This window comes from Myotis yumanensis, unplaced genomic scaffold (assembly GCF_028538775.1).
Source record: "Myotis yumanensis isolate MYYU_CA2020_CCGP unplaced genomic scaffold, mMyoYum1.0.hap1 SCAF_22, whole genome shotgun sequence".
Taxonomy (NCBI): domain Eukaryota; kingdom Metazoa; phylum Chordata; class Mammalia; order Chiroptera; family Vespertilionidae; genus Myotis; species Myotis yumanensis.
This window is the reverse complement of record NW_027223773.1, coordinates 8,705,778-8,731,685: the sequence shown is the minus strand read 5'-3', so window position 1 is coordinate 8,731,685 and position 25,908 is coordinate 8,705,778. Positions and strand designations below refer to the sequence as shown.

The window sequence follows — 25,908 nt, the reverse complement described above, 5'->3', positions numbered from 1 at the left end:
TGGTTTGTTAAAAAGTGACTGTTGTGTTGTCTTTGTGGCCATAAAAAAGAATTATTATTTTTTATAGGACCTAACGTTAAGTAAGAAATCTAAAGTATGTTTAAAACATATACCAAGGAAGCAATCAAATATTTCTTTGGTATTGAACTGTGTAATGTTTTCAATGGGAATTAAGACATAGGATTTTTGGTTAAGATCTAGCCTTCTGTGTGAAAATATTGTGGGTTTTTTTTCACTTTTTTAAAAGTATATACATACATTTTTTATTGATTTCAGAGAGGAAGGGAGAGGGAAAGAGAAACATCAATGATGAGAATCATTGATCGGCTGCCTCCTGCATGCCCCTACTGGGGACTGAGCCAGCAACCCGGGCATGTGCCCTGCCCGGGAATCAAGCTGTGGCCTCCTGGTTTATAGGTACTAGTAGATGCTCAACCACTGAGCCACGCCAGCCAGACTGAAAATATTGTTATAAGCAGTATTCATTATAACCTGTTGTTGCTAGAAAGGTCATATGTGTTATCAAATATATTTAATTTAACCTGTCCTTTGGTGACCCATACCTTTACATATAATCTTTACATATAACTGTAAACATAATTTAGATTTGAGTACTTTTAAGAGTACTAGTGTATGAGTTGGGGAATGAGAGAGGGCCCAAAACAGTGCAAGACTCCAGTAGAAATAAACAGACCATCTTCACTGTGGCCTGGGATAGAGGTAAAGCGTGGAGTGGGATGTGTTGGGTGACCGTCCTGAACGTCCCAGAGAGCAATGGTTCTGTCATCCCCATCAACTCTTAAACTGGGAATATAGCCGCCACCAGGCAGCATCAACCCAGAACTGGGTTTATTTTGGTTCACACACCAAGCTCCCAGAGCTCCTGCCTATGGGTTCTGTACGCAGGCGTGCCTCTGTTTACTTCTCTCTGTATAAAAAATAACTCCAGCCCAGCCAGGTGGTTTAGTGGTTGAGCGTTGACCTATGAATCAGGAGGCCCTGGTTCGATTCCCGGTCAGGGCACATGCCTGGGTTATGGGCTCGATCCCCAGTAGGGTCGTGCAGGAGGCAGCCAATCAATGATTCTCTCTCCTCATTGATGTTTCTGTCTCTCTCTCCCTCTTCCTTCCTCTCTTAAATCAATAAAAATATATTTAAAAATATATATATACATCAAATATATAGTAAATAAAATATATAAAGATACATAAATATATTAGTAATCTATAATAATAAAAGCGTAATATGCTAACTAGACCAGAAGTCCTTCCGAAGGACCTTTCGGACGAAGCTGGGGCTGCAAGGGAAGCCGAGGTCCTGCATGCCTGCCGGGGGCCAGAGAGAAGCCCAGGTTCCGGTTGCCAGGGGGAAGCCGGTGCTGGCAGCTGGGAGTAGGAAGGCCTACTTTTGCATGAATTTCGTGCATTGGGCCTCTAGTTATATATAATAAATTAAAGTTCATAATAAAAGATATATATATAAACATATATATCAAGTGGGGATGTATATATTATATATATTATATGATGTATATATATACATATACACACATATGTATATATGTATATATATTAATAGTGAACTTGGAATCATGTTACTGTATCTTTAAAAAATAAAGTTCCAATAAAAATTCATTAACTCCTTTCCAATATAGCAATCCTCCTGTCCAGCTGTGAAAAGTACTAGATGATACTTATTTGCCATTTGTGTTATTTACGGTCCATGACTTTTATGGTAACTGGTTCCTATTATTGGTTTCTATTAATGTAAAACATAAGTGAACAGAAATGAGGCGTGAATCATTTCTTTTTATTAGCCCACTGTCTTCCCTCAGCGCCGGCAGGAACTCCAGCTGTGGCCCGTTAGGGATAACCTAGTTAAGGAAGGATAAGGAATCGGACTAGAAATCTTGGTCCCCTTTCCATCACTTCTCTCCCGCACAAGGGTGGCAAAAAGAGAAAACAATATCTACTTAACGGCACAGCAAAATCCCGAGCCACCTCTGACTTGTATTGTGCATTATGTGATGCTAATTCATCAGACAACCGGTGGATTCCCATAACTGGTATCTAAGTAACTACTAATTTAAAGGCAGGATATGTGGTGGATCACTTTTCCCCATTGTGGCTTCTGGACTTGGCTGTGCATTTGTGTGATTGCATGGTTGCTATTGTGTCAAAGAATTTTAAATAAAAAACACAAAAAAGAATAAAATGGAAGGTTTGACATTCACCTAAGAGCCTTATTTTAGTGAAAAAACAATTGTATCCTTTTTCTATTGATAGCAGTGTTCTTTGAAAGCTAAGCTCAGAATTGTTTCTACTATTTTTACTCAAAAAGGGAGAGGATTCTTTTCAAATTATGTTCAACGAAACATGGTTTTTAAAATTTGAAAGTAGAGCAACTATAACTATAGATTTACCAGTTTTAGCATAAAAACTCTTTTGATGCGCAGAAAATTAATGTAACGCGTTTTCAATATCATCACTTGTACTAGTGTGGACATTTCTTGAAGATGCAATATTGTGTCGTGTATTTTTTAATTCAGAGAAGAACGAGTTGTAACTTAGGCCCGGCCGGCGTGGCTCAGTGGTTGAGCGTCAACCTATGAACCAGGAGGTCTCGGTTCGATTCGCGGTCAGGGCACATGCCGGGTTATGGGCTCGGCCCCCAGTGTGGGGCGTGCAGGAGGCAGCCCATCCACGATTCTCTCTCATCATTGATGTTGCTCTCTTTCTCTCCCTTCCTCTCTGAAATCAATAAAAATCTATTTTAAAAAATTAATTTGCTAAACTTGCTGTGCTTTTAGGCATTCCGTAGTCTCGATCATCAATAACACGGTAAAGGAATCCTCCGTAATGAAACATCCTGTCTTGCCAGGGGCCCTTTCGTGACGTCAGTGACGTATTGAAGCAGCGCTACAAGCCCTTGGAGCCAACGTTGCGGGTGGCGGAGCCAATCGATACGTTAAAAGAGGCCAGAAGTGAATTCAGAAGATTGGAATTGTCAAGGAACGTTCAGGAGAACATGTGAGTCCTTAGCTTAAAAAAAGCAGCTGTCCCGTGTTTGGGGCCTGAAGGTACCCACCATTTCCCATTTCTGATATTGCAGAGAATCTTTTATTTGTGAGAAAAGCTCAGGTCCCCGTGACCTCTCCCAAAACAACCATTTTGACGACATGCAAATGTTTTCGATAGGACAGTATTGATGAGGATATTGACTGCATATGTGTAATCAATTGTCGAATTGGATCAGGGGCCCACCCTACCCTCATCTCAACTTATTATTTCTGCAATGACTGTATTTCCAAGTGAGGTCACAGTCTTCAACATGTTCTTTAAGATAAGCGTAGGAAGAGGGGATGGTACTATTTGACACAGAGAGTGGATCGCAGAGGATTTCTTTGAGAAGTTACTTCAAAGCTTTGTTTGTTTGTTCTTGATCCTGAAGAAGCTCATCCCACTTTCTCTTGTCTCTTGAAGAAATGGTTTTCCTCATTTCTAGGTCTGCGTTCATGAAGCCAGGATATTATGTCAGCAATTAGTAAATAACTAGCAAGTTGTTTTTATGAGAAGCCCTGGCATTTATTAAATAAGTTTTTATTTATTTCTGAGAGAGGAAGGGAGAGGGAGAGAGAGATAGAAATATCAGTGATGAGAGAGAGTCATTGATCAGCTGCCTCCTGCACGCCCCCTTCTGGGGATCGAGCCCGCAACCCAAGCATGTGCCCTGACCAGGAATGGAACCGTGACCTCCTGGCTCATGGGTTGACGCTCAACCACTGAGCCACACTGGCTGGGCAACTCTGGCATTTACTGATCCAGCAACTGTGTGCATGTCAGAAATAGTCCTAGGCTCCGGGACATAGCACCAAGGAAAACAGGGGCTCTATTCTCATGGATGTCTGTGCTTCTAGCTTGAACCGAACCAGGAAACCTAATGCAATTCTGAGCAAGCGTTGTCATAGGAGAGCTCCAGAAAACGGTCAAGCGTGTGTCAAAGACCATCAGTGCCATGACTTTGATTTTTTAATGTAGAGTTTGCTCTGGTTTGGGGCGATCTGGATTTTGGTAGAGAAAAGAAAAGATAAAAGCAGGTGGATCGTTTGAAAACTAAAAGCAAAACAGAACACGATGGCCGGAAAAGTTCACAGAACAAGGAGAAGACCAGTTTGGCAGAAACTAATTTTAACATGAGAGGCAGTGAAAACAAACATTGGTCCAGGCTTCGGGCCAAGGACCTGAGGGTTTATCGGTAGATAATGGAGATTTATTTTGAGTAAGAGGATGCTGTAAAAAGAATATGAATTTGTTGATTGTGAGATAGATGTCCTTAAGAAGAAATACGCTGGAAGAAAGGAAACCCAGTAGGAGAATATTGCAATCATTTTGGTGACAGGTAGTGGGATGGAACTAAGCTGACGACAGGATTCAGTATTCCACTCTTGTTCTTTCCTTTCTTCTTTCCTTCCATAATCTCTCTGATCGCTTCCGTTGAAAAGACACCAGCTACCAACTCTATGCCAATGGCTTCCCCTCCCTAGAGCTCTAAGTTCTTACTGCAACATCCCAGATTTATATTTCCAAAGGTCATCTTTGTTTGCATCTCCACTGTGTGTCCCAGACTCAGAATGTCCCACACTGGCCTCCTCCTCCTTCTTTTTCTTCTTCTTATTTTTAAATATATTTTTTATTGATTTCAGAGAAGGAGAGAGAGACAGAAACATCCACGATGAGAGAGAATCATTGATTGGCTGCCTCCTGCACACCCCCTACTGGGGATCGAGCACGCAACCCAGGCATGTGCCCTTGGCCGGAATCGAACCCAGGACCCTTCATTCAGCAGGCCGGCACTCTATCCACTGAGCCAAACCGGCCAGGGCCTGCTTCTTGTTTTGAGTGTGAATTGCAGGCCCAACACTCTACCCAGGGTAGGGATATGTGAGTTTCTCTGTCCTCCTTCTCCAGCGTCATATTGGTCCTCAGATTCTCCTTTCTGCCTTTTAAATATCTCTCCAATTCACGGTTGCAGCTTCTGCATGTGGCTATGCATTTGTGTGATTAACTGGTTGCTATGGTATCATAGTTATTAAGCAAAATATTTAGAATTTTAATTAAAGAACACAATTTAAAATATAGCCCTTGTGGTCTCAAGTTTGATTCCTTCTGGTCAAGGGCACATACCTGAGTTTCAGGTTCGATCCCCAACCCCAGTCGGAGGCAACCAGTCGATACGTGTCTCTCACATCAGGGTTTCTCTCTCTTTCTCTTTCTCCCTTCCATTCTCTCTAAAAATCAATGGAAAATTATCCTCAATTGAGGATAAACAAGAAAAACAATGTTTTTTAAATGTAGTGTATAGAAACAAGACCTGGTTCTGTTTGTTACCAAAGAACAGTGATAAGGAAGTTCAACACGCCTCAAAACTTTTTTTTTACTTATGTGATTCTTCGAACATTTTAGCCCTCTGCAATCCGCATGCTTTCTGAACGGTTATTGTATTATGGTAAATAGGCATTATCATATGTTTTCAGAGAGTGTTTTCTTAACAATTCAACTTTTATTTGTAACTCTCCCATTTGTTTTAATTACTAGCACAGTGTGCAACATTTATTAATCAGCGGAGCCTTTTTAAGTTAAAATACTAGATTAGCTAACCCCATTAACACAGAACACTCCAAACAAGCAGTAATGAGAGAGGTAGTTAGTGTGCAAATCGTATCACCCACGCAGTGCTCGGGGCACAGTTAGCATGATTACCCTCTTTTGATCCAGACTTCTGCCTTTCCCAGCCCATTTCCAGCGGAAATTTGCAAAGAGCTGCCTCCATTTTTCCAGCTTAATTTTTTTTTCCTAATGAAGTCTGGTGCTTTAGAACACTGGGGACACAGATAATAAGCTTGTGTATCATTAAGAAGTTCTAGAATCTGTCTACAAAAGATCCTTTTCTTAGCTGTACGGTGACAATTGCTCTCTCGTTGTCCCGTGTTGACTTGAAAATAGAATGTTTTTTGTCTTCAATAAATGACCACAGGATAGTGGAATTTTATTACAGACCTCTAAGTCTAAAGACTTTAAGATGTATAACATCGACATAATGGACAATTTGGAATACTTCCTGAGAATATTACATATGCATTTAGTGTATGCAGACCAAGAAGTCATAAAACTAGGACAGAGCAGGAGTGGTAGGAGGGCAGACCGACCCAGTGCATGCTGGGTGGCCTGACAGTCGGGCTGAAGAATGTAGGCTTGATCCAAAAGGCAACTGGGGTTCATAATTTGTCAGTTTGAATTATCTGCCAGTGAAATAGATGGGTTGGAGGAGAATCTAGAATTATAAGTGCCTATAAAAATGGGGGGAAATGAAAGAGAGTTACCAGAAAAAAATGGTAAGTGTAATTTTTCTTATTTGGGAAAAAATAGGAAGTATGTTAATTCTCAGTGCATCAAGACTATAGATTTGCAATGGTCCCATTTTTCCCTGAAACGAATTGGCTGTTTTTAAATTGTGCTTTCTGAGACCTCTACCAGTTGTTCTCCAACTGCCCAGACATTCTAGTAATGACGTGTTTGTATAAACCACTGCATGCTCCCATTGGGGATCGAGTCCATAACCCAGGCGTGTCCCCCGACTGGGAATAGAACCTGTGACCTTCTGGTTCATGGGTTGATGCTCAACCACGGAGCCACACCAGCCAGGCTGAATTTTTATTTTTTTTAATCAAACGTCTCTAGAAAGCCAATGAAGAATAACACCTTACTGTTCTTTCAGGTTTTTGCCATTCTCTTCCTACCATAAGAATGAAAAGTACGTTCCATCAATGCATTTATCAACCAAGTATGGTCCTGGCGCTTATGGATATCACCGTTTCAGAGATGAAAGCCCTAACAAGTGGATCGGTGGCAAGGTGAGTTGACGCAACATTAAAAAAAAATAGTGTCCCCTTGAAAAGGCTAAAAGAGACAACAAATATGAATTACAATGAATACCTTCTAAAATACAAACAACTCACCATCGGACATGAAGCTACTTCAGAAAAACAAAGATCCTTATGCAAATGTCTCTTCCTAAAAGAATATGGTATGTGTTGGCTTTCTACAACAGATTCACTTCATGTATCCTGACATATTCCAAGAATACGTCTGTATCTCACTTAAGTAAGCAGTTTATGGAGATGTAGAGATTTTTGGATACTCATTAAAAAGAAAAATAGTTTATTTGGGTGTTGTTGTTTTTTAGGAGTCATTTTGTACCCTTCTATGCTTTTAGAATGTACATATAGTTAAAGAATTAGTGATGAGTAATTGTTCTTGTAGACCCTGAAAATTAAGCAAGAAATGTATAGGAATTCTTTAAATTTTAATAAATCATTAGTCTACTTAACCTTATACAAAACCACGTAGAAAAACATTAAATGCAAATTTAAATTTCTCTTTCTCTCCTCCCCTCCCTTCATTTTCTCCCTTCCTTTCCTACTTCATCCCACCTTCCTTCTAATCTCTTCAAATAACCGTATTAAATAAACAAGTCATCCCTCTCTGTAGCAGTATAACCTGCACAATACCGAAGTAGTCATTCTATTATTGATATGTAAACCTTAGAATTATTGAAAATATTTTTTATTTCAATTTGATATTAAGTGATTTGGGTGAGACTTGTTGTACCCCATAAACTGCTAAAATCAGGCTTCTTTTTCTTTTTTTTATAAAACTTTGTTTCTTGATCTCAGAAACTGGAGGCCACAATTTACTCATTTTTAGTTGATTAAAGACAGTGTTAGGGAGGTTGGAGTTGTGACGTTCAGAATGTTGAAGAAGGAAAAGGCTGGAGTGGTTTTAGGCTTCTGCTAGGGGAAGACGGACTATTAAAAACTTGTAAATGCGCGTACAATGTAGTTGAGCACAATACATTGCTTTCAGCCAAGTGACAGCTCAAGTATTTTCGGTTCCTGTTCTTCACCCTTTCCATCATGGTTGAAGATTGTCTACACAGAGAACGGTCTTTCTCTTCTACCATCTTTAAGCAGAGAGATTATAATTTTCAAATAATTTGTCACACAGTTGTTTTGAAGGGTGTCAGTTGAGAGAAAAGCAAGTGTTAATCTTTCTCGAATTACATCACACAAGATTGATGAATGTGTCAAATATTTTTAATATTTTTGCTATATGTTTAATGTAGTAATATGAATAACACTATACCAAGATATCACAAAGTCAGGGAGTTGAGAGTAAATAATGCTATTTTCTACTGAAAGTATGATAATCAATAATGAAAAATAACATATATATCATTCTTCTTGAAAGTATAGACATCAATCATTAAAAAATAAAGTACAAATGATATATAATTTAATCATATTTCTTTGATGTACTTGTAAAATGCCCAGAGTTAAGTTGTGTGTTAAATGGCCAAACTTTTTAAGTGCTGGTATCTACTTTGTATTTATAAATTCTTCATTGTGCTCGTTTCAATATCTGAAATTGAAGTGAAACTTAATAAGGGGAATGTACCAGTCGCTATTAATTTAATCTATTTGGGTAGATCTAAAAGTGTTGGACAATTAAAAGTTCCGTATACTAAAAACATTCTTTTGATTGTCAAAACATTTACATATGTTTGTGGTAACCAATGTAGAAATGATGGTCTAGGCCCCTCTATCTTTTTTTAAACATGTTTTTTATTGATTTCAGAGAGGAAGGGAGAGGGAGAGAGATAGAAACATCAATGATGAGAGAGAATCATTGATTGGCTGCCTCCTGCCTCCTGTATGCCCGACACGTGTGCCCTGACCAGGAATCGAACCCTGATCTCCTGGTTTATAGGTCGACTCTCAACCACTGAGCCACGGCAGTTGGGCTAAACATGTTTTTTATATATTTTTAAATATATTTCTTTATTGGTTTCAGAGAGAAAGGGAGAGGGAGAGAGAGAAACATCAATGATGAGAATCATTGATTGGCTGCCTCCTGCACGCCCCCTAGTGGGGATCGAGCTGCAACCCCGGGCATGTGCCCTTGGCCGGAATTGAGCCCGGGCCCCCCAAGTCCGCAGACGGACGCTCTATCCACTGAGCCACACCGGCTAGGGCCAGGCCCCTCTATCTTAATTGGAATTCGTTTTTATGTTCACTTGAGACAACTGACTTTAGTGAGACTGTTCATGTTTTCCTTTGTTCGCAAAACTCGGGAAGAGACTGATGTCGACCTGCTTTATTGTTGGTGAGTGACACCTGCAGAGCAGCCTTCTTTTTTGTGTGTTTTGTTTTGTATTGTTCACGTGCATTTTGGTCCTAAACAAGAACCGAGAAGCTCCAAAGCCTAGAAACATCCAGCACTCCAGAGGATTAATTTAGAGGGCCTAAGCATATTGCACAGAACATAAAGCTGACCTCTGCCGCCGAGGGCTCCGGGAATGGAGGGGGATGTGGAACGTATCAGAGGTTTAATGTGGCACATCGCCGTCTGCAGAAACTTGGGTGGGACCGGGGCTGCTTGCCCGTCGCACCCGGTGATTGAATCCGCTGTCACCGGCAACCCCGGTCGTAATGAGCGCGCAGCCTAACGACCGTGATTATGATGATGGTAATTGATGCGCCCGGCCGGCGTGTGGGCCTCATTACGGCTGCGCTGTACATGGAGCCGGACGCCTCGGTTAGGGGCGATTTTTACTTCTATGCCCCGATTGCGATAAAATATGCCTCTCGGTTGCAACAGGCCAGCTTCACAGGATTTTTAAGAATCTTCCCGTACGTGTTGACAGATGACGATGCACTGGCGGAAAAACAGCCCCTTGCAGTTGTTTGTTCTGTGTTGTTTCATTTCATTAGTGAGGTGTAAACAGTTAAATCATTAGGCGTAATTGAGGGGAAATATTTTGCTTATGAGGATGGCCTGCAATAATCGAATATTCAGTTGGAGGGCTTCTTTTTTTTTTTTTTTTTCTTTCCTTTCTCTCTCTCACTAATACATCGGGGACTGAAATTCTTCCATTTCCTCCCTTTTATGACCCTGGCGTCAAGACTTTCTTGGGGTCAGTAGGTTTCAGGAAAAGTATACGTTTATCTAATTTTTATTATAAATCAATAGGTCCGTTTGTATTTGCGTGTAATATTTATACATACTCTGTCTAGTTTGTTATGCACTTTAGAACATTGCACAGAGCCAAATATTGGCATGTCGTTGATAGAAAAAATATGTAACCTATGGAAGGGTTAAATGGGAACTGTTGAGATGAATATGTTTATACGACCTTTGCTTTGTAACCACTGTCTTGCTTCTAATAGATTCCTTACATTGTGTAGTAATTTTCAATTATGGTTTTAAAAGTGGCTTTGAAAGAGTTTCTGATTTGAATTTTAACTTATGAATGAAATGATGTGCAATGATGTGTCCAAGATTTTCGGTAGATTAGATCAGACCATATTAGTCTGTAAGTCTTAACCTAAGGGCCCAATTTGCATTTGAATCTAAAATATTACTTTTGAGTAATGAGCAAAAGTAATGGAATGCATTTTTATAAGGCATGGTAAGCCATTTAAAATATTTATTTTGTAGCTGCAATAAAGTCTGAGATTGAGAGATCTATCAGATTATTGTTTTTTTGTGTGTTTTTTTAAAAATATATTTTATTGATTTTTTTACAGGAGGAAGGGAGAGGGATAGCGAGTTAGAAACATCGATGAGAGAGAAACATTGATCAGCTGCCTCCTGCACACTCCCTTCTGGGTATGTGCCCCCAACCCAGGTACATGCCCTTGACCAAAATCGAACCTGGGACCCTTGAGTCCGCAGACCGACGCTCTATCCACTGAGCCAAACCGGTTAAGGCCGATTATTGTTTTTTAAATATGTTTTATTAATTTCAGAGAGAGGAAGGCAGAGGGAGAGAGAGAAAGATGGAAACATCAATAATGAGAGGGAATCATTGATTGGTTGCCTCCTGCACGCCTCCTACTGAGGACACGCAGCTCTAAAGAGAGGATGGCCAATGTTTTCTCCTGAGATTGGTAAGATTTGCATCAGCCCAAGTAGGACGCTTGCCCCAGATGTGCACCTGGCACTGTGGTGAGGGACAGGATCTTCATTTGGCAACCAGAGGTTTTACACCTTGCCTATGAAATTTTCCATAGGAAAATTTTGAGCTCCAATTATGAAGAGTTCCTCGTGAAGTTTGTCTCTAAAAGTTCAACATATGCGAGTCTTCTCTGCATTATTGCTAATCCAGAATAACAACAGTTACTTTTTTCCCTTCTGGGCTTCCTGCTGGAGAATTCATTTGAAGAAATCGTTCCATCACCAAAATTAATATTGTGGATTTAATTTATTTGAACATGCTTAACTGAATATTTTCCCCATTATGCCTAAAAACAGCCTATCTTTTCATAAAGACATTCTTCACAGAGTTACTTAACTAGGCATTTATAGCCACCCTAAAAAAGATGCTGGAAGCCATATTGCTACAACTTGTAACTTCTGCTATATAAGTGGCAGGTTGATAATCATGTTATTAACTCTGCATTAATTTACAAGTTACTTTTTATGTGGCTGTTATAAGGTCACATACTAAAGGGGAACATTTAAATCTGCTAGCGTGTTGGAAGTTTAACAAATATGAGATATCAGATAATTAACTAACTAAAAGGTGATTACTTGATAGTCCCAGGCAGCAACTGTCTTTAAGGATACTAAGGAAATACTATCAAGGCACAAAAAGTCGTCGAAATATTTCACAATGTTGGCTGTAAGGATACAAATATTGACCTTCCTTTCTTATTAAATCTATTCCAAGAGCTATTTGTGAAGAGTTTGCTCGCCACAATTGGAATATTTAATAAAATCTAATTCTCCTCCTCTGTAATTCCTTGGTTGAAAAATGTGCTCCCTTGATGATGATCGAGGGCTTTGGAGAATAAATGGATTTTAAGGAGAAAATTAGATGGTCCTTATTATGCTGTCTCACTAGCAAGGCATTGTCATTTGTCTGTTGTATTACAAATGCCTTGCTTTGCCTACCTTCTTCATTTAATCGTGCAACTTGCCTGTAAGCAGCATTAGAGGGGGAAAAATGTGGCTGTATTACTCTTTCAATTGATTTCTATGCTTATCCATGCGACAGCTCACACCGATTATGCTCAACACAGAACTCATCTCCTCCCGACACCCAGTATCTTCCCAATCCCTTCCATCCACAGTGACTGACTCACTTATGCCCAATACCAGGAGACAGACCAGTTTCCTCCCTCTGCTTCCTTTAGAGCCCCTCTCCCAAGTGAAGTTAAATGTAGCTGGAAAGTTTAGTGTTTAGAAAAGTTAAATGCTGATATTAAAATTGCATTCACAACCTGGCCAGTGTGGCTCAGTGGTTGTGTCGGCCCGTGAACCAGGGGGTCACTGGTTCAATTCCGGTCAGGGCACATCCCCAGGTTGCAGTCCCGATCCCCAATAGAGGGCGTGCAGGAGGCAGCCGATAAATGATTCTCTTTCATCATTGATGTTTTTCTCTCTCTCCCTCTCCCTTCCTCTCTCTAAAATCAATTCTTAAAAAATTTAAAAATTGGATCCAAGTACAAAATTAATTTTCTTAGGGTACATAAAAAAAATGTGCATTCATTCAGTGTTTTATTACTTTCATCCTATATTCTTTCTGAGTATGTTCCTTTATGAATCAAATGATTCATCATTGGCAGACTGGGCTGGAGGCATATCTGTCCAAATTTCTCTGTAGCTCACCAACCTAGTACCACGTGTCAGGCTGACCTTTAGGATAGCAATGATGAAGAACAAATAGCATTTGCAATACACTTTTTCCTCCACTTTTATGTCGTGTGTACTGTTTAAGAAAATTGCTTCCATTTTATTTGTTGACTTAATCAGTACAAGTTCATTTATATTGCTAAAGCCTACAAACCCTGAAAAAAAGGTGAAAGCATTTTCTTCAGAATAGCAATTTTTTAAAAGAACGAAGTGGGATTTGAAACGATTTTTGTTTGGAGCCGAAACTTTGCTGACTTTAATCTCTATGATTTTTGAGACACCGCATATCGTTCTTCTAATTGAATGCAGAAATCATCTGTCATTTTCATGTTGACATTTAATGTGCATAAATAATGTCCAAACGATGGAAGCAATCTAATCTGCAAGTATGAATATACTTTCTGGTTCTAACAGCATAATTAAGGCAGTACAGGCTGTGATATATAAAATGTATACTCAGTTTTGAAAGTAAGTTTCCATATTCACAGCGAGTCTGACCTAAATTTCAATGTACAGTAAAAATTCTAAAAGTATTCCAGAAAAAAAAAAGATAGGATATATTAGGTATATTTTCAGCTAACATATGTACTTATTTCTTTCACCCCAAAACATTACTGATAAAATTTGTCATGCTTTGACTTTCGAACTCTCATCTGACGGATCTGTAGTAGACATAGATGCTGATAAAAAAAAGGATATGAAGTTGGATGATTTTGTCGACTGGGAGAGGTTCAGATATTAAATGTTCAGTATTCGGTATTTTATGAAGAAAATCATCCAAGAATGTAGCCCATGTGTTTTATTAAATATATTTTTATTGATTTCAGAGAGGAAGGGAAAGGGAGAGAGAGATAGAAACATCAGTGATGAGAGAGAATCATTGATTGGCTGCCTCCTGCATGCCCCCTCCTGGGGATCAAGCCCGCAACCCGGGCATGTGCCCTGACTGGGAATCAAACCCTGACCTCCTGGTTCCTAGGTCATGCTCAGCCACTGAGCCACGCTAGCTGGGCTAGCCCATGCATTAATATACCATAAAGTTACTGCTTAGTAGTATTACAGTAAAATAATCATTGGTAAACTTAAGGATTGATTTTTGATGACACACTTTCAAGAAAGCTTCTTTCTAGTACAGGTGCAATAGAGCCTAAAATACTGCCTCAGTAAAGTCTATTGCTCAAAGCAAAGAAAGACACTTCTTTTCAAGTTTTCCCTCTTTCCTGTATGTACTTTTTAATTTTTGGTAAATGAATAATCATTTTTATTGTTGTTACATATCATGACCTCATAGGATGACAGTGTAACTTGTTTTTAGTTATAAACATTAGAGTCAAAAAGTTAGTTGCCTTCGGATCACAGTAACTGATGTCCGTCTGTCTACTGCATATACTCAGGATCTGTCTGTCTTGGCCCATTGAGCTCATTAGTCCTTTCTGCTCAGCTGTGAACACAGCCACCTAGAGGAAAGGCATCATCGGATGGGGTAGGACGGAGAAATAAATATTGAAATCTGCAGATCAAAGTGATGCTCTTCCCTATGGTTATTTTCTCTGCGGAAGTATAGTGAGAAAGAGTGACGCCAGACAGAGGGTCCCTTACAAGTGCATGTACCATGGTCCTGGGCTTGGCCGTCTGCGTCCAAGACCTGACCGGCCGCACAGACTCACCGGGTCACTGATATAAGTCAGGCGTCTCTTTTTCTTCAACTTAGCCACGTGGTTTGACTTCTCTTTCCCAACCTCAGATCTGGCATTTATGTGATGTGAGAAGTGTGATTTAAAATGCAAGAGTGGCGATGTGGGTTTTTATGAAGAGACTGCTCTTTTTCTTCAGAAATGATGTTAAGACTTCAAATGAATTGTTTGATATCTTTTCTGACATCTGACTCATTGGAAAATCTAATGGAAGCTATAGACCTTCTCTCGAGAAAAAAAAAGTGCAAATATACAAATGCAAAACAGCATTTGCATGCCATCAATTTTATTGGACACTAATTTTTTAGTTTAGAAATGAAGAAAAGTGTCACAATTTTTTTTTAAGTTTTTGCGTACGGTTATTAGTCTCAAGTGTCTGCTTTATAAAGATGTGGGGATGAGCCGAAACCGGTTTGGCTCAGTGGATAGAGCGTCGGCCTGCGGACTGAAAGGTCCCAGGTTCGATTCCGGTCAAGGGCATGTACCTGGGTTGCAGGCACATCCCCAGTGGGAGATGTGCGGGAGGCAGCTGATCGATGTCTCTCTCATCGATGTTTCTAACTCTCTATCTCTCTCCCTTCCTCTCTGTAAAAATCAATAAAATATATTAAAAAAAAAAAAAAAAAGATGTGGGGATGAGAGGAGCCGAAATAGCTCAGTTGGGAGAGCGTTAGACTGAAGATGTGGGAATGAGTCCAAATTTTGCAAGTATAGAAATTATATAAAAATAAATTCCAACGAAAACACTACCATGGTGGCACTTGAGTAAGAAATTGAAATGTTGGGCTAGGTCTTTCAATATGGCAGTGCCCCTACCTTTGACACGATCTGATTTCAACCTTTTGTTCTAATGGCAAACATCTTAAAAATAACAATTTACTAAGGTCTATAGTGTCCAATGGAATTAGAACTCCAATGACTTGCTTTGTCAGAGAGCAAAGATTGGAGTAAAGGTGTATTAAAGTTTTCTGCAAATCTCTAGACTGAACTCTTGTCGTTTTGTTTTGTTTTTTGTTCTTAAACCATTGAGGTTCTGTGTTTTGGAGTCTGCATCATTGATACAGTCTGTGACAGCGGAGTGTTAGAAACCCGTTTGTCATGTTAGGGACTTTGAAGCAGAGGTGAACTTCAGCAGAGATTGGGAATGTTCCTGGGTGTAGAGAGATTTCCGCCTGTACGGACAGAAACAGATTGTCATTTTCCACTTCAGCCTGCAAGAGCACTTCCTCCAGAATTAGAGAGTCGGTTTAATGATCTCCCTCTAATCTCATTTTCCGGAGTAAGAGCTTCTTCAGAAGGATTTGTGGCTTCTCGGCACCGTGCGTAATATGGCTCGAGTGCATTGCATCATAGCAATAAAATTCTCCGGGTAATCCAATCTTTGAGCGAACTCCTTGTGTTGTCCTAGCCATGGTTTCACATTTCTCCCAAGTATTTTGCAACTTCTACTTTACGTTGACTCCTTACCTTCAGGATCTTTCATTTCATATTCTGCTCTCATTTCGTCTCAGCCATTCTCTGAAAAGGCGCCGGCTCTGAGGCTGACTACCGTAGAGGAGTATGCAAGCCTCCATTCAGGATTTGGGGGCAGCATCTTTGAGAGTCATTCATGCTAGTCTAGAACGAAACAACCAAGATAGTGTGCGAAACTTTTTTCACCCAATAGTCAAGCCAGATGTGTTTCCAAAAATTGTAGATACTCTATCTAATCATGGAGTTATGTTTCCTTCCAATTGAAGTTATGCTCAACAAAAGAACGTCGAAACATGCCCACACCTTGACCATAAATTGGACTTACTGGGTTAAAATATTTTATTCCCATCCAATTAATTTCACCTCTTTCTCGTTTCTACTTCTCACATGACTACTTGAAAATTTAAATTATATAAGATGCTTCCACATTGTATTTCCGTTGGCCAGCCCATCTCTAAGTGACATATTTGCCCAGTTGTTTGAGGTGAAAATGACTTCATTGTGATGGAGTCTGTGGGAAATCCCCACCCCTGGAAACACAGACAAGCATTGTCCTCTGATGTTGTTATGTTTTTGTTTTTGTTTTTTTGTTGTTGTTGTTATGTTTTTTCACTTTAACACTTCTTCTCTGCTATGAAGTGGATTTGAAAACACTACCAGTTTCTTCAGCTATGACTCCTCCCTCCACGTATCACTAAATTACTCCTTTTAGTTTACAGGTCAGTTCAAGGAACAAGATTTAAAAAACAAACAAACATAGTTTGGGCTTAGCAATAATTATCTTAATGCACATAATTAAATAATGATACAGCCAAGGAGATTAAAAATTAAGAGAGTTTGGCAAAAAGTTTAATGACACTGCATATAGCCGTTACACTGTTGATTTTGGATAAACTTGGCCTATAGCCAAAGGACTAAATCACTTTTGTTTTAAGGAAACTAAGTAAGAGTCCCCTTCCTTCCATCCCTCTTCATTAGATTTCATGAATTTACATTGTGGAAAATCAAAGTATATCCCCTTCATCCAGGCTTGAGATGACATTGCTCTATTCATAAATACCAGTGACATGAATGTAGCTTCATAGATTGTTGAACACATGTGGTCTTGGAAGATTTGTAAACGTATTTGAACGATGTCTCCATCATAGAAATATACGGAACCACTCTTTTGCTGATCTGTACAGTTAAGGAAGGAAGAAGCTAAAACTTGAGGCAAAGTACACCGACCCAACTTCTCAATATTTTGGAGGCTGTTTGAAAATCTTTATATCAATGAACTAGGGGCCGAGTGCATGAATTCGTGCACCTTGAAAGGAATTGTGGGCAGCGAGGCTGCGGTAGGCACAGGGGCGGGTCTCGGCCCATCCTCTGCAGCCCTGCCAGGCCCCTCCCGCCATGACCCCAGTCTTCTGTCTGCTATCAGCCCCGCTCCCACTGCCACCGCTCCTACGACTGACAGTGCTGGCCCCACTCACACCTGCTGATGGTGCAGAGCGATTGGGGCCGATGCCAGCAGTGAGTGCAAGCAGCGGCTGCTGCCCCGATTGCCCCTCAGGAGCAGGGGGAGGTGGAGAAGCCCTCAGGGGTGATGAGGGCAGGCAGCTGCTGCTCGCAGCCGCTGATGGCACCAAGCGATTGGGACCAGCACCGCGCACCTGCAGTGGGTGCGAGTGGTGGCTCCTGCGCTGACCGTGGGTGCAAGCAAGGCTGAGGCCGGCAGCAGGTGCGAGTGCCAGGGCAGGACGGCAGTGCACGGGAGCAAAGGATTTTTAGTAAGCACCAGAGGCTCACCCCGATGACAGCAACCAGCGCCCGCCTTGGTCTGGTGCCCCTGGTCACCTCCTCCACCATCCCACTGTGGCCAAGGCCTGCCATGTTCCACGCACGCCCCCTGGTGGCCAGCGCACGTCATAGCAACTGGTTGTTCAGTTGTTCCAGTTGTTCTGCCGTTCAGTCTATTTGTGTATTAGCCTTTTATTGTATAGGTTAGGTATGAGTCTTGGACCCTGCAAACAGGAAGAAAAACCCATCAGAAATGCCCCGGATATTAAAAGCGACTGTGCTCCAACCTGAGGCCGCTTGATGGAGTGGCATGGTGTCACCCACGTCCTCTCTCTAATGCTAAAAGTAATGCACATGGACAGAGTGACAATCACCGCCCAGCCTCCCATCAGCAATAATTAATCTTTTTGTTAACAGAGGCCAGAAAAAGCCTCTCACCAGCCCCTTCGGAAGTCTGAGAGACCCTGTGTTTTTGATGTTTGCATTCCGAGGAAAATTGTCCCCACCAGTTCTGACAAATTGCAACACCAGGCTAATTATGGCAGCTAATGAAGTGTGCGGAATGGTCACAGCTCGTCGTGAAACGGGTCCTTCAGCTTGGATTAGAGTCTCATCAATCACTTTTTTAAACTGATCCAGAATTGCTTCTGCCCAGTGCTTGGCGTTTTTAATGCTGTTTCTGTAATTGGTTTTCTCCCTAAAGCTTAGAGTTCTTGTTGTTGTTGTTGTTTTTTAAATATTACAGTCTCGGGACAGGGCTTGCACAGGCTAGTTTATAAAAAAACACTTATTATTAGGGATATCAGCAGATCAAGAAAGCTAATAAAAGGACCCCCAAAATGAAAGTGGATACACTGTTTCAGTCCTGCTCAAAGGTAAAGCATAGTCATGTCGAGTAGCATGTTTCTCAAATGTAGGTGTAGCGCCACATGCAAACACAGTTGGTGGTTAGTGACGGAAGTTCCCGCTAGAGTTTCTAAGAAATAAATACATGGATGGTCGTTGATTGTTAGGGGAGCAGAGCTGCCTGTTTATCGTTCAGCATCGTTTTGTACAATGTCTACGTCTTGGATGAAGCCAAACATCTGGAAGCACTGAGACCAGAGTTCTGTGTCATCCTCAGAGCTAACCTGGGATGTTGATGCTATCATTTCCTCTCAGTTTACAGACTAGAAAATAAAGCTGCTCAGTGCTGAAGTCTAGATTCTTAATAATTATGCTTTATTATCTCAACTCACTCTTTAAACCTACTTTTCCCTCCCGTATGCCAGTCTCTCCGATTTTATCAATTCTTTCCAGATGTTTAGAAGACTTACTGGGGAATCATGTCACTATATAATATTGGAACTGGAAGTCGTTAAAAATAATTTAGCTCTGGCCCAGCTGGTATGGCTCAGTGGTTGAGTATCGATCTATGAACCAGGAGGTCACATTCATATGCTGGGTTGCGGGCTCAATCCCTAGTAGGGGGTGTGCAGAAGGCAGCCGATCAATGATTCTCTCTCATCATTGGTGTTTCTTTCTCTCCCTGTCCATACCTCTCTGAAATCAAATAAAAATATTTTTAAAAAATAATTTAGCTCTTAAAAACAAGAATATATGCATAATGTTGTATGTTGTATATGCTTAAGCATCTAAGCATAGATACATCAGTATGTTCTAATAGGGCAAGGAATTATTGGGTTCTTGGAGGTTTGCCCTCCAAGGAACCCAAAGTTTTCAGTATATAGTCTTTAAAATTGTTGAAGTGTTTACCATGTGTGTTATCATCCACTGAAAACCTTTTTCGTGATTTACCTCTTTACCCCTGCATTTGCTAAACCATAGTCGGTTAACAAGTTTTTAAAAATGCAATTTAAACACTCTAACGTTTCTGCCCAAATATAATGCTAATGACATGTAATAAGAATTCTAACCAAATTTCAGTATGTAGTTTAATAAGAAAGTTATCTAAAGCCTTCAATTTCCCCGGGTCCAAAACTATTATGAAGATTTGATGAAATAACCTTCGTAAGATTTTGTAAGCTATGGATTCATAGAGATGAGGTTTTGCAGCGGCAGCTCACCCTTGGACACAAGTGAACTGAGTTCAGGTGCAAAAGCAATAGATCGTCTGTTCTGCACGTGTTTTACTCCCTCACCATTGGATCCTTCAGGTTGGGTTGGACTTGACTTAGGGTGATCAATTATGTCTTTTTATATTGCAGGACCAGATTCATTATAAGATCCGTTGGAGGCTAAGTTAGCACGAAAGATGTTTGCAACAGCCAAAGTAATCCTATATAATAAAAGGCTAATATGCAAATTGTCCCCTTGGGAGTTTGGCCACTCGCTATGATGTGCACTGACCACCAGGGGGCAGCATGGAACGAAGGAAGGCCCCAGCCAGCAGCCGGCAGCCGGGGGAAAGAAGGCCTTGATAGGCCCTGATTGCCGGCCAGGCCTAGGGACCGTACCTGTGCCCCGGGCCTCTAGTAATACATCTTATATAATAAAGATGTAATATGCAGATGGTCATTATGTAAAGACCAACTGGGTAATGAACAGATCACGGATCAGCAGGAGGGTGGGGCAGCGAGCTACAAGCCAGTGGCGGAGAGCTACAGGAGGGGGCAGGGCAGCAAGCTATGAGGGCGGTGGGGACAGGGGAGCTACAGGAGGGCGGCAGCGAGCTACTGGAGCATGGATAGTAATGTTAATAATTTAGCTGTTTACCAACATAGAGAACTGTGGATCTGGGTCTTCTGTCTCCTGGGTCAAGTCCTCTTCCAGGCTTCAGTTAGAGGGCAGCGAGGTTTGTAGTAACTGTGGATGGTGTTGGGGTGGGGGGCCTGGGGCGTGGTACTAGACTTACCGGGGATCACCTTGTAAGTTACATAAACGTCTAACCATTCTGCTGTGCCCCTGAAACTAATATGATATTGAATGTCATCTTTCACTGAAAATTTTAAAATGAATTTAAGGAAGGAGGAATTTCAGAGCAATTTACTTAGACTGAGAATGTTCTGCCGTTTGAAAACCTCAGAAGATGCACTGGGTTCACTGAGCCCAGGGCCCTCTTGTGATGACTTCTTCCGCTCCGCCCATGAGGACGTAGGTAGTGGTAGCGGTTGTTTGCAATTTGCCTCCCACACCCTAAGCCAGTCCCATGGGCCATTGATGGCAGAGACAAAAAGGAGTTTTCACCAGGGCTCTAAATGTGAGATTCTTGGAAGAGAAAATTCTTCCAAGGCTAATTAACTAGCCCCCGTGATGGATAAGAGCTTAATGGGACTTTGTGCGAGGTTAATATCCCCTAAATCACATTAACAGTTTTGAAAATTTGGATAGGCCCTCACCGTGGAGTTGGAGAGCAGACGACACTAATTGAAATACCTTGTCCATTAACTTCCAAGCTCCTGGAAACTAATGGGTTTCTGGAAACATCATTGATGACCAACACCTATGTCATAATCTATGTTAGCTAAACATATGTCAACACAAGAGATACATAAAGTATCACGCATTAATGTCCTAAACTACATTGCTAAATAGTGTTTGTATAAAAGAATCTACACATAATTGTTTCAGTCTAGCATATTAATATTGTGTTCATGATAAAGTAAAGTTCTAATGTGGCTTTTCAATATTTCTTTTCCTTTTCTTAAATAAAGTGAAGATATATTGTCAAAATTTTACTCGGTAGTATTGAATAACATCAAGACCATTCTGGTTATTATTTGTTAAAAATAAACTATGAATTACCTCTGTAAGATTTTGATTTGTTTAAAACACTTTTAATTTATCAAGCTTAATTCAGAGATGTTTTCTATTTATCACTTATATTAACCTTCAAATTGCTAATGGCTATAAGGCATGTGAATACACTAGCAAATTATTTTAGCCTGTTGCATCAGTGCCAAACTGAACTACTTAGAACTTGCTACTTTTATACTTTTTATATTCTTTCTTATATTGAATTTATGTTATCTTTATATATAAAAGCCTAAGCAACTGTTCAACCATTCGGCCATTTGACCGTTTGACTGTTCAACTGGTAGCTATGACACGCACTGACCACCAGGGGGCAGATGCTCAATGCACAACGCACAGGCATGGAAACATGGAACAGACTGATGAATCTCAGAGGGAAGCAGGGAGGGGGGAGGGCGGGAAGAGATTAACCAAAGATCTTATATGCATAGTAGAGGCCTGGTGCACGGATTCATGCACCGATGGGGTCCCTCGGCCTGGCCTGTGGGGATCGGGCTGAAACTGGCAGTCCAACATCCCCTGAAGGGCCCTGGATTGTGAGAGGGCACAGGCCAGGCCGAGGGACCCCACCAGTGCACAAATAGATGCACCGGGCCTCTAGTATTTCTTATAAAAAGAATTTCTTCAATAGAATAGCAGATGAAGTAATATTACAGGAGTGATTAGTCTACTTAACCAGCCAAAGTTTCTCAAGTATTTTTAAGGATTAGTTGAATGTAGTTCATTTACTAAGGATATCATATATTAATGGTTTAGTTGTAAAGTACAATTTAAAAAGAGATATCAACTAATTAGTAACCATTATTACCTATCAACCATGATGAGACATACTTGTTTTTTACTTTGCTTCTTATACATTCTTGTCTGTAGAACAAAGGAGGTATAATTAAAAATACATACACTGTTGAATTGAACTTTATTCAAGAGTTCTTTTCTCCTCTACTGTGTGACCATGCCAAACATAGAATTTCAGAAGGCCATAATCATTTAAATTATTCTATTTTTCTGTCCTCTTAATCTTGCAAAAATTTTATATTGTTCAAAAATAATAATAAAAGAACGTATTAAAAATTGAGATGAAATTCTTATCTATCAAATGTCAGTGTCCTCGAATTTAACAGCCTTTCATTTATAGAGTTTAAATAAATTAGGACTTAGATTTAAATGTTCCGCAATAAATTGTGCTCTTAATGGCAACAGCAAATAAACATCCCTTAGTGTTTTGAATGCCAAAGTGATTTACCTGCACATGTTTTGGAGTTTAGACTCAGTAAAGTTCAGGGGCATCCATGTATGAAATAGCTTGTGAGGAAATTCCCATCACTTTCTTCATTTGATTTAGTTTGGGAAAAGGACATGAGTTCAGAAAAATAGATAATCGTCTTTAGTAATTTGGGCTCAGATATAGACATTAAATATTGTACGTCGACTAGTGAATGTGTATATAATTTTCTCAAAACTTATAAAGGAGTTGGCATTATAAAATACATTAGTTTCTGTTGACTATCTCATTTGCATTTTTATATGTTTTATTATGTAGACTTGCTTATGGGAAGCGTTGTTAAAGATGTCAAGTGTAAGAAATGGAAGCAAAATGTTTTAAAAAATGAGCAAGTATATGTTTGGGTATTTTATAAAAACTATAAAAAATAGGGCATCAATTACGAAGAGGGATGCAGTTAATTAAAGTGTCCTAGTAGAAAGAAAACTTAAATCTAAGGGTAATTTTTGGTGCACTAATTCTTTCTTTCTTACTCTATTTTTACCAAGTAAAACATGTGCCTAGTTGAAGTAAGAATGTTCAGAGACTTGTGATGCTGGGTTGGCGTACTCCTGCGCGCGCCCCCACCCCCGCCCCAATTTTCAGGGTTGGTCCTCCTTCTCAGAGGCCACTTTGAACTCTGACCTTCCAGTTCCATCCCAGTGCTGAGCGTCCTGGGTTTAGGGAGGAAGAACAGGATGGAATTTCATTGGTCTGTTCTCCCTTCCTTTTTTTTTTTTTTTTTTTTAAGGGAGAGTGGAAGAGAGAGGGAGAGAGGAGAGAAACATTGATGTAAAAGAAACACATCGATTGGTTGCCTCCTGCACAAGCCCCGACCAGGGCCCTGGCCAGGGAAGAGCCTGCAACCGAGGTATGTGCCCTTGACCCGAATCGAACCTGGGACCCTTTGGTCTGCAGGCCGATGCTCTGTCCATTGAGCCACACCGGCTAGAGCATGTTCTCCCTTCCTTTTTAAGTCTGGGATGCTGCCCCTTCTCATCTGGCGGGACATAGATTATGATTTGGGGTCACTGCTGTTTCCTGGTATTCCTGCAGATGCCGTTTTGTAGATGTTTATAATCCTCCAAGTTCGGGGGCGGGGGCGGGGGGTCATTTCTGAGGATAAGGCAGGAAATTAATTGCTCTGCTGGCTTAAAACTAGAAGCTTTCCCAACGAATGATTTTAAAATATGGGTGTATACATCTTTCACATAAGAGGGTTTTGAAATAAGAGTGATGTTTCTAAAAAAAAAACACCCAGAACATTTTATTCACGTATATTCTCACGTATATGTGAGAATTCTCAGGTATATGTGAATGTGGGAGGGGTGGATGTAACACAGAAGGCCAGGATCCTGCCCCCAGGAGGGGCTCACACTGGGAGGGAGTCACTGATGCCAAAAGCACGCTGGACCAGGGCTGGGAGGAGCGTGATTGGGCACCGATGCTCAGTGCAGGGAGCTGGCATTTCCATCTGAAGACGAAGGCTTTCCGGGAGGAGGTAGCCTTTATGTGTGTGACAGTGTTTGGGGAGGATTTGCACCTCGAAAGAGCTTAATAACTATTTAAAAAGATTTTGTAGCCGAAACCGGTTTGGCTCAGTGGATAGAGCGTCGACTTGCGGACTGAAAGGTCCCAGGTTCGATTCCGGTCAAGGGCATGTACCTGGGTTGCGGGCACATCCCCAGTGGGAGATGTGCAGGAGGCAGCTGATCGATGTTTCTCTCTCATTGATGTTTCTAACTCTCTATCTCTCTCCCTTCCTCTCTGTAAAAAATCAATAAAATATTTTTTAAAAAAAGATTTTGTAATTGACTTTTAGAAAGAGAGGCAGGGAGAGGGAGATGGAGAGAAACATCCATGTGAGAGTGAAATGTCCATTGATCGGTTGCCTCCCACATGCACCCTGACCCTACGGAATCGAACCAGCAACCTCTCGGGTACGTGGCATGACGCCCAACCGGCTGAGCCGCCCAGGCCGGGGCAAGAGCTTGCTAATGTTTTGCTGAATATAATTCATGCCACTCAGCCTTGAGGGCTGTACATTTTTCTTTTCCCTTCTGTTCGTGGTAAATGTTCTTTTGTTCAATGCAATGTATCAGCAGTAGTCAGTTTCACTTATTCCTGTCTTAGTTTCCCTGAGAGGAATTAACAAAAACCCTTCTGTAGCGAAAAGGCACCAGTCAATGACAGTCACTGATAAATCCTATGAATAAAAAAATTAAAAAATTAAACAGTCCTTCCCGTGAGAATTTCATTCTGTTAATGATGCATGTATATTACTAGGAATTACAAATACCGGGTAATAAAGCTTCAAGTTCACACATTCCCAGATGTTATTTGGGGGCCACTAGAGTAGCAGTTTTTTTTTTCAAAAACGCCAGCAGTAATTAGAAATCTTTCATAGTTTCTTTCAGAACCAGCGTTTGATTTTAATTCTTACGCTTTAAAAAAAAAAAAACTTGTAGGCAAACACTGTGTCAGAACTATTGACATTTTTATAGCTTGACAAAAATTAAGCATAATTAAAATGAAATATTTGTTGCATAAATTAAGCTGCAATTAATATGTTTTCTGCCTCTGCTTGAAGGATAAGATTAAAACGGTGTTGTTAGCAGACTCCCCGCCATGAGACTAATTTCTTGATTTTTATACCAAACATTATCATACATGTTTTCACAGTGAAAGAATAAACCAACAAGTAGAAAACAATGTTTGATGAAAATGATAGACTACAGAAGGAAACACACTGACTTTTATGAAGGCAAGGCGATATGACTGTTTATTTTAAGGTTTAATGACTAGTTGATTCCCAGGGTAAGATTTGCACTTTTAAAGCCATTAAAGTAAGTAGAAAATTGCCCTTCATTTCAGTTAGCTATTCCAAAAAAAAAAAAAATTCTTATTGACTTTAGTGAGAGATGAAGGAAGAGGGAGAGAGAAGAATTGATGAGAGAGAAACAACGATAGGCTGCCTTCTGCACTCCTCCTACTGGGATCAAACTCGAAACCCAGGCATGTGCCCTGACCAGGAATCGAACCAGTGACCTCCTGGTGCATAAAACAATGCTCAACCAACTGAGCCACACTGGCCGGGCCACCTATGCCTTTTAAATGACCCGGCGTATTGCTTCACGGTGTTTGCTTCTTCAGGAGGTAATTAGAAAATGAACAAGATATGGCATGCCAG

At 40.6% G+C, this 25,908-nt stretch overlaps 1 protein-coding gene across 5 annotated transcripts in view; it reads left to right on the top strand.

The window, feature by feature from the left end:
* The window catches only part of SPATA17 (spermatogenesis associated 17), a 186,763-nt gene that overhangs the window by 34,097 nt on the left and 126,758 nt on the right, over nucleotides 1-25,908 (top strand). For all 5 annotated transcript variants that reach the window (XR_011469311.1, XM_070401056.1, XM_070401055.1 and 2 more), the window contains 2 exons: nucleotides 2,881-3,029; nucleotides 6,775-6,910. Coding sequence is in view for 4 of the 5 variants with exons in the window: in XM_070401056.1 (XP_070257157.1) it covers nucleotides 2,881-3,029; nucleotides 6,775-6,910 (285 nt within the window). In the remaining variant the exon portion in view is untranslated. The remainder of the gene's footprint in view (nucleotides 1-2,880; nucleotides 3,030-6,774; nucleotides 6,911-25,908) is intronic.